The following is a 16,306-nucleotide window of genomic DNA, read 5'->3' on the forward strand; positions in this document are numbered from 1 at the left end:
AAGCATCAATAAGAGCATACACTTACATGCATGCATGTCTACATTTCGACAAGCCCAGACACAGTCAATCAGTTCAATTCACTGTTTGTCAAGATAATCCAGTAAACCACCCCATTTTACTAAATCAGCCAGAACAGAGACATACGATTCTAACAGTATTCCAGAGTCTTGGCAAATATTCAATGTGGAGTTTCTTCCTATTCTTCTCATAAGTAGCCATAGCTACTTGAGCGTTGTCATACACAATCTCAAGAATTACTAGTTTAGTCTTGTTCTTTTCAATCTGAATAGCATACATGTGCTTTTCTGTCACGCCCCGGATTTTGAATAACAAATCCAAATCCGAAACATGAATTAATACAACTCACATAAATACAACCTGAATTTTTCTCAAAACAACCACACCTCACATCGCTCGATATTACATAAACCAAATCTCAAATTTGTTTATTACAGCACACTCTCACCAAATTATATTGTAAGGCTCAAATGAGCATAACTCACCTCACAATTACAATTGCTGTAAAACTAAAACAAATTCTCTAACCCGCACGATCACCGTCCTGATTCTCCTGACCTGCAGGATTACCCGCTACACCGTTTGAATAGTGTACCGGGATTGCAACAATACAAACCCGGTAAGCTTTTTGCAAAGCTCGTATGAGTAAATGAAAGGATTGCACGATTTAAAGTAACACAATCAACTCAAGCACATTTTAATTTTGTTTTGCATAAGAATTGAAGTGTACAACATCACTTCAAGCATCAATCAACTCACATCTCATCATGACTACTCAATAATAAACAACTTCTTACTCAATATATACTCACAGGCTTATGATTTATTTATATAAATCATCCCATGCAGTATATTATACTTACAGGCTTATGATTAATTATATTAATCACCCCATTCAGTATATCATACTTACAGGCTTATGATTAATTATATTAATCACCCCATTCAGTATGTCATGTCATACCCAAGGGCATATGATAACTCGTTTATCCCCCAAGCAGTATGACGGCAGACAGACTAGAGCTCTAACTGTATCGTAAGGTGTCACCTGGGCCAAGGTTCACCTTACGAATGACTGCTTTCCTCAATTCACTCGACTCTTCATTTAATTCATCTCAACGACTCAACTATCGCACTTTACTCAATTACCCATTATCATAGACAACACAACATCTAAGATAAATCACATATTCCAAAGGGTAATGCTCAAAATATAACTCAGTAAATCACATCAATACTTCACCCGATGTCACACCATCCAATATATATTCCACGTAAATATATATATACGTAGTCACCCACACAAGAGTGACCACTAATACCAACTATAGTTCACATGCAATAAAATCTAGAAATTCATTTTTATAGTTTAAATACATTTTACTTACCTATGGACCGTAGTCGATCAAGTCCATATAATTTAAAACAAATATTTATTTTCATAAAACAATTTCCACAATTTCCCAATTAAATAAAATCACCGAATTTCGGTTCGTGAATGAACCATGTGCGATTTACTCACCTCGATATTCCCGCTGCGTCTTCAATTCAACACAATACACACCAAAACCGCTCACCCAAGGGAGACCGTCAATCACCTAATCACACATGACCTTAACTTAGCCAATAACTCAAAAACATATTCAAACGACAATCCAACGGTCGGATCGAAATTAAATGATGATCCAACGGTCGGATCCTCACGGATCGCCCTTAGGATCACCCTCCAAAAATCATCACGAAGATCCAACGGTCGGATCTTCCTGAATCGTCCTTACTAACATCTTCACAAATTTATACGAAAATCCGACGGACGGATTCTCACGAATCGCCTCCCTAATCACTGTTTTGCATTTATACGAAGATCCAACGGTCGGATCTTCGCCCATGACCACACAAAGCCACTGGAACAGTCATAAGATCATCATATCAAAACTACAAGTCCATCTGACGGTCCTAACTTCACAGATCACAAATCTAACGATCAAAATCGATCGAAACTTAAAAATTCATAACTTAATCATACGATATCCAAAAATTGCGTATAATATATCGAAATGATCATATTGAAATATAGAATCTAAAAATGCATAGAAACTATATTTTTGACCCCCGGAGGTGGCCGGAAAAGGGACGCCGGAGTTAGGGCAGAGCCGCCGCCGACCACCGCCAATGGTGTCGGGGCCGGGCTGCTCCTCTTCCTCTCATCATGCTTAACAACTTTCATAACTATCATGTAAGCTGAAAATGACCGGAAGTGGTTGAAATTACCTAAAACAGTCGAGGTGGCCGGAAAATTTCCAGAATCCGGCGAAATTTGCAGAATCCGGCAAGGCTTGATTTCGACGTCAAAACTTCAATTTCAGGCTTCGATCCCTTCTAGAGAGTTGTTAAGAACATCAAGGAGAACTCACTGGTTCAAGAATCAGTCAAAACGATGCACTACAGCTCGAGATATACCGATCGAAAGATTTTCGTTTCGGATTGAAAACTTACCGAGCTCCGACGAACGTGAAACCGGTCACTCTAGGTGCAATCCTCCTAGTATGATGATCAGCAGGTTGAGGGGAGTTCATGGAGCCAAGGATCGGAAGTTTTGGTGGCCGGAGCTAGGAGAAAACCGGCGTTGACCAAAATCGAGCTTAAATCGAAACCGGGCCGCCGCCGCCGCTAGGGGCCGTGCCGCCGTGCAAGGCTGCCACAGACAGGTGCGCAAGGACCATACGAAGCCAATGGAAGAAGTTTGGTGAGGATCGGTGGCCGGAGGAGGAAGAAATAGCCGGAAGAAAATCGAAGGCGATTTCCGGTCGGGGGAGGGGCTGCAGCTCCGAGCTTCCATTTTTGGAAATTCTGAAAATATTTTCGGAAATTTCCGAAAATGGAAGCTTTATACTAATTTGGAAACATTTTCAAAAAATCATAATTAATTCATACGAACTTCGATTTTTGCGTTCCGCATATGCACGCGATCGTGTCGACGAGCTCTACAACTTTCATGAAGGAAATTTTCCCAAACTTTGAACGTATAAAAAGTCAACTTTCGCGAGCCCCTAAATAACGTTCGTTTTCGAAAATTAATCGTTCGAACTAATTCCACAACTTCTCCGAGCCTCGTACTCGCTCCCACTATCGTGAAATCATTTCTAAAAAATCCACGGAATTTAATTTGGATTTTTCGGGGTATTACATTTTCTAGGCACAATCATCACATTACATTCTCATTCCATAATCATACAAGACAAGAATAGAAGGCAAAAGGAGATATGCAAACCCAGAAATATATACATGCATATATATATATATATTATTTAAAAAAAAAAAATAACATACATGTATATACATATATATGAATAGATAGAATAGAACAGAAACTTTGATTTTAGCTGATCATGATCAGCGGCAAAAGAAAAGTCAAGACGGAGAAACCGCGCCTTGACGGTTAGAGATGGAAAAAGAACTTTCACTAGGAGGGGCGAAAAGACGTATACACCCTTAGAAGTGAGGGATAAAAGTGGCTGAACGTACAACTCTGAAGTGGAAAAGAGAGACTGAGAAAGTCTGTGTCTTTGGTGAAAGGAAAGACGAGAAAAGAGATCGAGGAGGATGCGCGGCTTAACGGTGTCGTTCTGGGCGCTGACGTCAGCAGCAGCTATATTGGGGGCGGCAGTGTCGTCGTCGTCGTCGTCGTCGTGGGCGGCTGACGGGACGGTGCTGGAGCTGGACGATTCCAACTTCGAATCGGCAATTTCAGCGCTGGACTTGGTCTTGGTGGACTTCCACGCCCCCTGGTGCGGCCACTGCAAGCGTCTCTCTCCTGAGGTCTCTGATTGCTTTGCTCTGAGATCAAATCAAATGGATCCATGGATTATTATTATTATTATTATTATTCTAATGATTAGAATTCGATTTGTAATGTAATAGTAATACCCAGTTTTAAACTCTTGTATTGTTTTCATTGGTTGGTTGGATTTAGTTGGATGCGGCTGCGCCGAAGCTTGCTTCATTGAAGAACCCAATTGTGATCGCAAAAGTTAATGCTGACAAGTATACATCTCTAGCTCGCAAATATGGAGTCGAGTATGATTCTGAACCCGAAATTCAAAAACTAGTACATTGCAGATTTTGATTTTGATTTTGATTTTTTTTGGTTCTCGCTGTTTGATTGATATAGTGGATATCCTACGCTGAAGCTCTTTATACATGGTGTCCCCCAAGAGTATAACGGGCCGAGGAAAGCCGATTTGCTTGTTAGTTATCTCAAGAAATTTGCAGCTCCCGATGTTACCCTACTTGATTCAGACTCTGCTGTTGCTGATTTTGTTGGAGCAGCAGGCACATTCTTCCCTATTTATGTTGGTTTTGGCTTAGATGAGTCCGTGATATCTGAGTTGGGATTGAAGTACAAAAGGAAGGCCTGGTTTTCTGTTGCAAAGGATTTCTCGGAGGATCTAATGATGTTGTATGATTTTGACAAGGTTCCTGCCTTGGTATCCCTTCATCCAAGTTACGATGAGCGCCACGTCTTTTACGGCCCCTTTGAAGGTTGGTTTAGTTTTGGTGTATCAGTGCTAATTCACTGCTAAAAAACGTATAAATATAATCCCTTGGGGCTAGCCTAATAGAAAATGGTTCAGAGTTTGATACTTACATCCCATCAAATGCAACCAATACAGAACATTAAAATACGTATGCAGTACAATTTATTAAGTGTGCCTAACATCATTATACCTTATTGTTTGTGGATTCAGATAACTTGGGATACTTGTCATGTGGTTGCTATAGTTCACTTGTACCAAATTCCAATCTATAAATTCATACTTGTTATTCATATTTGAATGAGCTTCCTGGTCCATTTTCCGCTAGGAGAAACTTAAACAAAACTTTAGAAGTTTTCCACTTTTAATTTTTAAACAAACTCTAACTTTTTAAGTTTCTGTTTTCATGGATGGGCAAGCTGTTTATATCTGAATTGTAAAGGAACCATCCTTAAGTGTTTTCTGCATTGTTCACTGTGCATTCATCTATTGCTACCCACAGTTTTTTGGTTTGACTTGTTGAGGCTGTTGGCTTTTTCTGGCACTGGGAAAGATTAGAGCCAAGTGCTAGTATATAACCAGTCATGAATTAAAGCTCAAATATGGCTCATAAATATTTTGCCAAGCTCTATCTCAGATTCATTATAAGTCTAATCTAGTGAAATAATTTCGAAGACCCTGTCTTTAAATTTGTAACAGTTTAGTGTGTGAACTCCAAATCCCTTCTGGATTGCATAAAGTATTCTTTATTCCAACAGTACTCCAAATCCCTTTTTTACTTTCAAGTGCTGTGGCTTTAGCTTTTTGTTTTGAATATGCAGAGGAATTTTTGGAAGATTTCATAAAACAAAGTTTGTTACCTTTGGCCATACCCATCAACTATGACACATTAAAATCATTGGACGATGATGAAAGAAAAATTGTGTTGACAATTGTGGAGGATGAGGATGAAGAGAAGTCAAAGAACTTGATCAAGATTTTGAAATCTGCTGCATCCGCTAATCGAGACCTTGTATTTGGTTATGTCGGGATCAAACAATGGGAAGATTTTGCTGAAACATTCGGAGCGAACAAGAAGACAAAATTACCAAAAATGGTTGTTTGGGATCGAATGGAGGAGTACTTAACAGTAAGTAGTTCATTAGAAACACTTATATTGTTCTTATATCTAAATGCTCAATTCATCTCTGAAAGTTTATACACGTTGTACTTATCTTGTGAATATATCATAGCTTTGTGTGAAAGATCATGAGTGCTGGTTATTTAGTCCTAAATCCTTTCTTTCTCCACATGTATGAATAGAATGAGTAGACAATGAAAAATTAAGCAAGAAACCACAAAGTGAATGGGAATGGGAAAAGATCATTAGTGCTTTCCTTGACTTTTCATAAAAGCTGTTTCTTTTCAAAAACAGAAAAATAAAATAATAAAATATATAAAAAGGCCACGAGGATAAATCCAAATAATAGTACATTACCACATATCTGGAAACTGTAGAAAAATCCAGAGATAAACAAAATCTGGGGTACCTTTCAGGGCATTGGAACATCTTACCAAGCTGGTTGTACTTGTCTTTTGCCTAAAACCTAAACCACCAAACACTCTCTTGTATGCGCAAGGGATTGCTTTTGACTATAAGTGGGTTCTCCAAATGTCAAAGTTGATTTTTGAATCACTATGAGATAAGAAAGTTAGAGTAAAGGAGATAAATTGTACCTAAGAGTCTAGCGATGCTTTTCCACTTTTCTAGGTGCATCCTGTAATGATGGTTTACCACTTGCAGAAGCACATATTCATAGAAGACGGGCAGACAGCAAGGGTCTTCTTCCTTGCATGAATCAATTTGTAGAATTTCCAAATTTGTGTAGTGTCTCTTCATCTCTAACATCTCCTTCCAAGCTTTGTTGGCTGTGAAGAGTGTCTTTTAATCGACAAAGTAATACATTTGTGTAGTTTCAATTACAAACATGACCATGTATTCTAAACTTCATACGTTAACCAATATCTCCATTCACGTTTTCATTTTGTGTATATGGTTACACAAGGATATTTTGGAAGTGTCCTTGAGATAAATGAGAATCCACTTCTTGAAATTCTAATGCTCTTTGTATAAATTGAGCAAGAATCTTTTGATCAGACCAACAACTTGTAGGTCAGGTCTTATACATTACATCACAAATTCACAATGTCATATGTCAAACTAGCTTGCTGTTAAGGCATAAGTAGCCTTTCTCATCCTTTTCTTTCTCATTCTGCTGTGAACTGAGTATGAAGCATCTGGCAATCCATATTGGTTACTGTGGTACTTTTTCAGTACACAGCTCATGAAGGATATTTTTGTTGAGGACTTGCTTGGTCGACCTTAAGTCCCTTATATAAACTTGCTATCTAGCCAATTCCCTGTCCCAATATGATATGGACAAGAAACATGATGGAGCTACCATCAGATACTTGTGCCAAATTTCTGCTGACTGCTTTAGTTAATACAAAGTCTTCTTCAACTTGCAGACTATATGTTCTTTGCGTTGGCTTTAAACTTCTGTAATTGCTCCATGCAAATTTCTTTCTCTAGATCACAATGAGAAAGAAGTCCCACATGTCTTTCATTTGTCTTAGAATTGAGTTGGGTCTTAATTATTGAGCAACACTTTCAGTTCGAACTTTCATCATATAATATTGGCAGCCAACCCACTTGGTACTAACAAGATTTGCGTGCTATCTCTGGCTTGTAAAAGTGTAGCCGATATACCATCTTTGAACCTAATAACTCGTTTTCGAATCCACACCAATTTAAGGATTTCTGTAAAATTACTATGTGCTATTGTGTTCTCTACAGAAGTTCTCAGTTCCTTGGTGATTTTTATTTTTTATTTTTTAAGAAATTAAAGGAACTTTTATAGAGAACCATAGCATACTCCTTTACTATCTCTTTATGTGAGACCTATTGCAATTAGTGTCAGTATTAGCAAAAGCAGAAAATTGGCAGAAGTTGTGTTGTTTTCATGTTTATCAGTACTAAAAAGTTTATCCCGGTTTGATAGTGGTGTTTGTTCTAAAAGGCGCTTTTTCCTAGAATGTGTTCTAGGTCATGTGTCTAGTTTACTTTTGTTGTCGAGATACTAATGAAGTTAAACAAATTAAAGTTAATTGCAGATGATAGTTGAAGGCTTTAGTAATGTAGGTCAAAGTCAAACTAATTTGTCATATTCCTGTTTCGTTTTCTGCATTAAGATTACCTTGCTTCTCTTAGTGAACTGGGGTGTTCTTGACAGTTCTGCTTTATAGAAATGCATTACACGTAGCGATTGTTGACATTTATTTACAAACAGGTCAACGGCTCAGAAAGCATTGACGGGGAAGATCAGGCATCTCAAGTCTCACAGTTTCTTGAAGGATATAAGGAAGGAAGAACGATTAAAGAAAAAGTTGGTGGCAGTGTGTCGCTTACTGCCTTTATATCTTCATTTATTGGGATTGGAACTGTGTATATATTAGTTTTTGTGGTAGCGACGATAATTCTTATTAGAAAAGCCACTGAGGAAGAACCTCTCAGGGTTGGTAGGGGAGATAAGGTTGATCATGCTACAAGCTCTACTGCCGAGGCTGAAAGCAGTGAGCATAAAGCTGGAGAAAAGGAAGATTAGAGTTGTTTTTTGTGGTTCATTTATTCACATCTGATTGGGTACTGTCAAAATCTGATCTATGAGAATTAATTCTGAGTGTGCCTAAATCAGTATGGAGTGAAATGTCCATGATTTTGTAGAGAATGATGTATTCCTCTGCACTCTGATGTGTTTATTTCATAAGCAGACTTTTTTTTTCCTTTGTTATTATTGTGATGCTCAAGAAATTTAGGCTATTACAGATTTTCTACTCATTTTGTAATTCTTATGTACCATGTTTAAAATCATCTTTTCCACTCTTTGATTCTGGTTCTACAGTGGTCGGAATATGCCCATTTTATATATTTCACAGGAAGTGTTGAAATGATTTATAACACTTTTTTTTTTTTTTTTTTTTTTTGGCACAAAGAGGATCAAAGGATCTCACTCCTACCCCCATGGTGACTCAAACCCATGACTTCGTCATTAGGTAGTGGGTGCTCTAACCACTGAGCTAACACCACTCGATATTCAACAAGTCTTTGCTAATTAACAATGGTGGAAGAGTATAAGATCAACAAGACGTACATAGATCTTTAAGAAGAAAGTACCAGTAGAATGTGCACCAGAGAGACTGACCTTCTGGGGGTCGCCGGATGGCGGGAACAGCGTCAACCGATCGAGGCGGTGACTTTTGGCTGCAGGGTCAAGTTCTCGATATAAAAATTCTAACCAAGAGAATTGATTTGATTTATAAACTGGGTTGAATTCAAGTTCACGTTGGGGGTAAAATCAGTTCAGTTCTTTCAATTTCATAGAAAACATTCCCGCAGTCTCAACTTCTTATCCAATAACTCCATCCCTGAATCCGATAATCAACTATAAAATTTAAATTATTTAGCAATGCTGATCAGCATCCTCTATATTAGAATGGAAAACCACCCTTCATCAAACCATCGTCATACTGCCATTTGTGACTCCCCAAGTTTTCAGTGGCGTGGTACTCGGAATGTTTAAGCTTGACAATATAACCGAACCAATATCACTGATATCTGATTTACTTTGTATTTTATTTTTCAACAGAGAGGAGAGCTTTTATAACTGCATATGATCTCACTGTTCCATTTGCTAGCTGGGCATGTAGCTATGAATAGTATCACATCTTCTAAAGGGTACCAGATAGCACAGAACTACAGATCGAAGGGAATCGTACGTGGTAGGATTTCTCTTATGATCTGTGACTTCGTCATATCCAAGTAGAGAGTGATGCAAAAGCAGTAATTGAAGGAATTAGCAAGCTTGGAGTTGGTCCAAGGGATAAAGGTATGCAAAAACTTGTTCATCAACAAAATCAAGCAAAAACTAGCATTTCCATTAAGCTTTATTTGTACACAGCTCAAAGTCGTGGTCAATAATATCTCACCAATGCCAAAATCAAACGCAAATATTGATCACAATACAGCACAGAATGCAGTCTTTGACTTTCTCACACGATAAATGTTAGATGCTGAACCCCATATACAGTTTTGCAAATCAGAATTATAGACAACCTTATGCTATAATATACATGTGAGGTGGCATGAAGACACATTTCTCAGGCATATCGATCAGATGGCAAGCATCCACATGAGATGAGCCCAATCATGATATTGCAACTAGTGATTTGAAGTCAAAAGTGGTGAAAACATCTTCATTTACCTCTCTCTTATAACTTGGCAGCATGTACCCGAGGAAAACTATATGGTCAATTTGGAATCAGCATTCAGGAAGAGAATGAGCAGAAGCAAAAGGAGAAAAGGTTGCTGCTGACTCACTACAATGTAGTGGATGCTGTTGATGACTGGAAGAACTCAAGAAACTTGGTGAAGCATTGCTTGCGCTTGGAATGGGTACAGTCAGATATCTCGAGTTCAGTGGTGATAAAGATGGGTAGTACGAGGAGTGGGGAGAAATATAATAGGAAGCATGAGACCTTTGGGATGGGGAATTCCGCAGGTCTACTGAGCTTCGGCTTACACTCATAGAAGGGGACTGGCGGAAGGAGGACCTAAGAGACTGCTGGATGTATGTGCTAGAAAGAGAGTGAGGATGAGAAACATAAGGAGACCTTGATGATTCTGGTACTATCTGAATGGCTGAAGATGATGCTAGTGATGATCTCCTAGATGACAGTACAGAGGAGGCCACAGAGGATGGGCCGGGTGAAAGCAATGGTGTCGATTCCGAAGCTGGTAGATCACTCATGTTGGCTCTTGCATCACGCTTGCAAACTGGGCAAAAGGTTCTCCATGAAGTAAGCCAAGAGTCCACACAGACAGCATGAAACTCTGCAACACCCAAAGTTATTACATTGAGATATGCTATTCAAATAAATAATAAACTATCAAAACTGTATATTCAGAGAGTCAGAGAGTCACATTTAAAGTAATATAAGTAAACAACCTGTGGAGCATGTCTCATTCAAATCACAGTAAAAGACTAGGGGGATTTGGGTGGGTTGGGAAGGAATCCCTTTTATTCTGCTCTAATACTAAAGACAGAAGTTAAATTTCAACATTGAACATATTCTGAAGTTGCAGTCACCCATACAAGGTCACCAAGGTGGGAGAGCTAGATTTGTTTCCAACAGCTACTTGACATTTATAACTTCTCATCATTTACTACATTTTACTTAAAAGGGACATGAGTTTTCAGCATATAGAAACTCACGTTTCAATTACAACACGCATCATCAAGATTCATATTATCAGAATTCTATTAGAGATTAGGAACTATGCCCAATCAAATCTTCTTTTCTTTTGGTCTGGATGCCCAATTAAATCAAACTCCAATGAAAATATAAAAAACAAAAAAATTCAACTCCAATAATACTGAACTGTCACTTGTATCATATAGGACACAATTTGGGCATTTCTTGGTAGAGGAAAGAAGCATACAAAGCTGCTATAGCAGTGCAAAAATACAATTTAAAAGGATATCCCAGCAATAACAAAGAGAATACGAGGGTTGATAAGTGAACTATAGGGCAAAGAGACCCACGAGAACGGTACAGTCTAATCTTAAAGGAAAGAAAAAATCCATACAAAGTCTAAAAAAAAGAGAACTAAGATTAAGCGCGTCCTACCATCCTAGCCCATGATGACTTATAGTTGAGTGTTCATAGCCCTTGACAAATGCTTAGAAAAACATACATGACCACCAAGTACAAAAAAAAAAAAAAACCTAGACACAAAACCATGATCCACCAAATCAGATAATATACAAATCAAACAAGCCAGATAAAGAATAAGCAAGCCACTAAAACTCCAAACTAACTACAACCAAAGTGAAGTTGGCTAGAGGGCCCACTTAGTCCTGGAAAGCTTGTAGATGCTACTTATTTCAGTATGCAACTTCATGTCAATAACAAAGCACCATTGCCAATATTTTATTTCACCAGAAGTTTTAGACAGAAGGGCTTGTTGCACCATACCAAACCCAAGTTTACCTGTTATAAAGTCCCTCCATTCAGTACTTCAAGCAACTCTACATAAGTTAAATTTAGTCTTTGATATGGCAAATTAGCTCTTTCTTCCTCTAATAAATAAGTTTCAGAAATGGTACACATTATCTAGTAGATAAATTAAACAGGAGGCAACTTGTGGGACCCTGCCATTTGAGTAGGTCACATTTAAATAAATAAAAATACGTTATGAATGATCACCAATTTCTAAATCACCACCTATATCTTGACTGGTCTCAATGTGCCTAGTAAACCGTACCTAAAAAATATCAGCATTCCTGGGCAGGGCATTATCATATATCTCAAAAAGCTAATGGTAAAAACACCATGCCACCAAATTAAACAAAACAGCTCCTCAAACGACAATATGGGCGGGGGGAAAAAAGAAAAAGAGAAAAAGAGCAAACTTACTGTGACAACACGGCAGAATCCTAAGTTTCTCTCCAACACTGTAGTCCTCAAGGCATATTGCACATGTTACTGAAGTGCAGTTGTCCTCTAAAACGGCAGTAAATATCAAACTTGGCATTGCTTTTACTAATCTACTGCTCATCCCATGAAATTCTCGGACCCGAGAAGCTTGAGGCCTTTCTCGTCTTATGCGATGTCTGCGAACGAAAAAGCAAGTAGCCAATACTGCAGACATGGCGAGCAAGGAAATGAAGGAGATTGCCATGATTGACCATGCTGAGTTCTCAAAGCTTGCAATTAGCCACACCTCCATGTTAGTGAGTCCAGTGTACATTTTGAGAATTTCACCAGAAGCTTTTGAAACAAAAACTGCATGTATTTTTATACCAGCTGAACTTCCTGCCACTGTAATTTCCACATAAATGTTAGTTATACTTTCTAAAAGTGACAAAAGTTAATGCATAGATAAAGAATTTGAAACTTCAACCTGGGAGAACAAAACAGCAGACAGAAGTAGAACAGAAACTACAAATACACACATGGACACCGCATGACTCATACCAAAAAGATAAAAGAGTGTTCACATTCCACTACTGCATATACTTATTTTTAACTTGCAGAAGGTTGAACATTTCTACAATACGACTAGATTGGATGGAGATGTGCAATTTACAGTATCAGAAAAGAGCTTCCAATCAACTTATTCAGTAAACTGACCATTATCGCAACAGGAAAAGAACACCGACATTCTAGTTTACAAATCCACTAAAAAACCAGAAATCTAACAGTCTCACCCAAAAAAAAAAAAAAAAATCAGACTGAGACACTATGTGGTACAGTGGTAACAAGTTTAGCTTGAAACCGATATTCCACTCTTCATTATTGAACCTCCAAGTGAAATTCTGTTCTAATGAAAAATTATTTCAGGGATTCATAATGCCAGCAGTCACAATTTTACCTGGAATGATTAACACAATGCAAAAAGGTATACAAGGAAATAAAATACTATGGAAATAACCATGCATTATAATATGATATGTGAAACTGAATTTCCAGGTGCAACATTTAATCAAAAAATCTGTCTAAAATAAATCTGCAGTCTTAGAATCTGAAAGACTGATACAATAACAGGCAATTTTCATTTTTTCATCAAGCCATGCACGTTGTACTAGCTAAAAACTAACTACAGAATGTTACCAATATATTTTAATTCAAATAGATGAACAAACAATTAGAAATAAAAAAAGAGACCAACGAAAATGAATGTTTGTTACTTTTTACACTACATATTAAAAGATGCATTTTATTAAACCCATTTGGATGTAACCATGTAGTTTGATTTTTGTGAAAACTTGATCTTGTGCTAGTAGATGAATTAGGAGAGGGCCATTTAACTTTCTTTTTTTCTTTTTTTCATTAGAGAAATGGGGAGGAAATTTTACCCGCTCAGCCTGTTCGAACCAACCAGGTCTGCCCAATTCCTTTTCTAGCCCATTCTAGATTTAATCTGGGTAATACCTGAAGCAACCCAACACAGTTGGTTTAACATTAGTCCGAGGTTTTCTAAACCTGATAAATCCAACCCAAACCTACCCATATATATAGGTGATCAAATATATTTATATTCCCCTCCCCCTGTTAGAAAGCAACATAACTAGCGTGCCACTAGTCTAATCTGGGTTTTGATAAAGGGTCCCTAATAGTTTACTTATTCTATCCTGCAGAGCTGTTTTCAGTTCCAAGGGAATCATATCCAGAGTCATCTAGAAACATTAGAGACCCAGTGAAATCCACAAACATGAATAAGGTCTTCTTTGAAAATGTAACACATACTTCTGTCGCCATGAGGCCAAGACAAGGACTGAACTTTTGGAGAAACATTTCAAGATTTGACTAAAAGGATGAAATAAGCTGCCAAAGGAAAACAACCCTTCTTATCTAAGGCACAAAGTTCCATTATCGACATCTTATCAGGCTTCAGCGATTTGGGATTGGTCTTTCCATATGACCACTAACAATGAAAGACTTTGTTCCTCATTAAACACAGAGGACTTGAAAACACACCCGAGCCTTCCAGTAACTAGATGCTCCTGTTGGTACTTGATGTGACCAATCAAACCTCCCCCAATAGTGTTAGATTTGCAGAAAGCTCCCCCAACTCCTGCTCATTCAAGGTTATTCTGAAGCCAAAACCCCATCTCCCCAACCCCACCCATCCCCCCCCCCCCCCCCCCCCGGGGGAATAACTTTGTTCATAATGCTGCGAACAGTGCAGAAAAACATGGTTTACAAATCTTCCCATCTTCACAAAATGTTCTGATATGAAGAAACATACACGAGATCAGACATGTCATGAGCCACTAACCAAGACAAAACCTTAACTTTGGGAAGAACATTTGCTTTTCAGATTGGACTAAAAGGCTGAAAAGAAGCAAAGTTGGCTGCTTAAATAACTGACATGCATGAGATCAGACATGCTTAACTTTGGGAAGAAAGTTTGCTTTCCAGATTGGACTAAAAGGCTGAAAAGAAGCAAAGTTGGCTGCTTAAATAACTGACATAGGAATTGCATGAAATCACAATTATCTTGTGCGATCTTGATGGGACCAGTCATACCTCCTCCAAATAGCATTAAACGTGTAGAACACTCCTCCAACTCCTCCTCAATTATTATTCTTCCGGCACAACCCCGGTTCTACGGAAATAAGCTAAACTAATCAGATATGAATTCTAGACTGATGCTTCACCACTAAACTCCGCATCGTAATCTATTTTCCCTAAGCTAATTAGCTAAACATAGGTTCTAACTTCCTAGACGAATGAAAGCGTAAAGCAGAAACATTTCATACCTACACAAAACAAGCTCAAGCACCTAACAAATCGCACTTACCAAACCCAACAAGAAGCACGCATGGACAGACTTATGCATTGCATACATCTTCAATTGAATCTTAACTTCATGGATCAGTAATTGCAACACAAACACTGAACTTCACAAATTAAAACACTATGCATCAAAAAGTTTATAGAAGCAAGGTCATTACTTGAAACCAAGGCGCCGTCGTCTTCATTGTCATAGACAATTGCAGCTTTGAACCCAGCATCTTGAGCTCTTCTAACTTTCTCCTCAAAACTGCAACCCCCTCCTCTTATAATCAACACAAAAGGGGAGCTATAATTCGTGCCCCGTCGGGCTTTATTAGTCAATGTCGAGCATGCATCAATCGGCTCAGCCAAATACAACACTCCACACTGCCCAGAAGCCCTAACTGCCGGAGCTGAACAAATCAAGAAACACATAAACATCATACAAAAACACAAACACACCCTTAAAAAGCACTTAAACTAAGTAAACAATGATAACCCAAAACACCAATCTCTCTTCTTTCCCCAAAATTCTCAGAATTTAACCATAAAAAGAGAAACCCAGAACAATTCCACTCACCAAAATTAGCTTCAACGTCCTCGAAAGCGAGGGTGACGTTGTTCCCAATCAAGACCACATTGGCATCCGCCATGCAAAACTTGCCAAAGAGAAGCACCATCAAAACCACGACCAGATTCATTGTGCCCATCAATCCAAAACAAAAACACGACAACTTGTGATTAAACCTATCTAAGTGATTATGGAGAAAAAGACAGAGAAACCCAAACTATTATATTATAACATATCCCTCAGAACTAACAATAATTACAACATCAGCTTCCATCCTAAGAGGGGGATATGAATCTTTTGTGGGTTTGATGCTTTTGATGGACTTGTAATTTCTACTAATAAATAGGAGAGATATATATGAGAAGGGGTTGGTTCAATCTTATATGAACTCAAGTCATAATATCTCTCTCTTCCTTTGGTTTTTTTGTTTCGACCAACATCCTTCGTTATCTTTTGTTTTTTTTTGACAGACAATAATACAAAAAGTAAAGTTTGGGGTTGACTCAAAGACACTAATTTCAGCTTAACTTTGTCTAAATTGGGTATTTGGGTTTAACTATTGGCTATATGTGACTGATTGAACCCCCACAAGGCTAAGTGAGTCTTGGGTTATCCGTTACATGAATTGTGGGGCCAAGTTGTAAACAAGTTCAATACAACTTGAGTTTGATTCACACGGGTGGAATTAGGATTTAAATCTTAAGGGTTCAAAAACATAAAAGATCACAATCGCACTATAAAAATTTGGAAATAAAGTTAAAAAACTTCAAAACAATCCGTATTGTTTTCTTCAAAAGCTTA

General features: G+C 38.0%; 2 protein-coding genes across 2 annotated transcripts; one reads left to right on the forward strand and one right to left on the reverse strand.

Annotated features, from left to right (window-relative positions):
- Positions 1 to 3,539: 3,539 nt before the first annotated feature.
- Positions 3,540 to 8,376, forward strand: LOC133741849 (protein disulfide-isomerase 5-2). Its single transcript, XM_062169570.1, has 5 exons — positions 3,540 to 3,838; positions 3,993 to 4,096; positions 4,191 to 4,561; positions 5,376 to 5,683; positions 7,884 to 8,376. The coding sequence occupies exons 1-5, from the start codon at positions 3,623 to 3,625 to the stop codon at positions 8,196 to 8,198; spliced, it is 1,314 nt and encodes a 437-aa protein (XP_062025554.1). The 5' UTR covers positions 3,540 to 3,622; the 3' UTR covers positions 8,199 to 8,376.
- Positions 8,377 to 9,507: 1,131 nt separating this feature from the next.
- Positions 9,508 to 15,927, reverse strand: LOC133741848 (receptor homology region, transmembrane domain- and RING domain-containing protein 2-like). The gene is made up of 4 exons (XM_062169569.1): positions 15,515 to 15,927; positions 15,114 to 15,347; positions 12,070 to 12,474; positions 9,508 to 10,483 (listed from the first exon to the last, which is right to left on the reverse strand). Exons 1-4 carry the CDS (start codon positions 15,642 to 15,644, stop codon positions 9,912 to 9,914), a joined length of 1,341 nt encoding a protein of 446 aa, XP_062025553.1. The 5' UTR covers positions 15,645 to 15,927; the 3' UTR covers positions 9,508 to 9,911.
- Between the last annotated feature and the right edge of the window lie 379 nt (positions 15,928 to 16,306).

This window comes from Rosa rugosa, chromosome 4, assembly GCF_958449725.1.
Source record: "Rosa rugosa chromosome 4, drRosRugo1.1, whole genome shotgun sequence".
Lineage (NCBI taxonomy): Eukaryota > Viridiplantae > Streptophyta > Magnoliopsida > Rosales > Rosaceae > Rosa > Rosa rugosa.

Bases quoted from the DNA above. Each gene is read 5' to 3' on its own strand.
- LOC133741849 (XM_062169570.1), top strand. From the start codon at position 3,623: ATGCGCGGCTTAACGGTGTCGTTCTGGGCGCTGACGTCAGCAGCAGCT. The intron at 3,839-3,992 runs GTCTCTGATTGC...GGTTGGATTTAG, and splicing joins GCAAGCGTCTCTCTCCTGAG to TTGGATGCGGCTGCGCCGAA. The intron at 4,562-5,375 runs GTTGGTTTAGTT...TTGAATATGCAG, and splicing joins CTTTTACGGCCCCTTTGAAG to AGGAATTTTTGGAAGATTTC.
- LOC133741848 (XM_062169569.1), bottom strand. From the start codon at position 15,644: ATGGGCACAATGAATCTGGTCGTGGTTTTGATGGTGCTTCTCTTTGGC. The intron at 12,475-15,113 runs GTAATGACCTTG...TGGAAATTACAG, and splicing joins CGACGGCGCCTTGGTTTCAA to TGGCAGGAAGTTCAGCTGGT. The intron at 10,484-12,069 runs GTAAGTTTGCTC...TGGGTGTTGCAG, and splicing joins GATTCTGCCGTGTTGTCACA to AGTTTCATGCTGTCTGTGTG.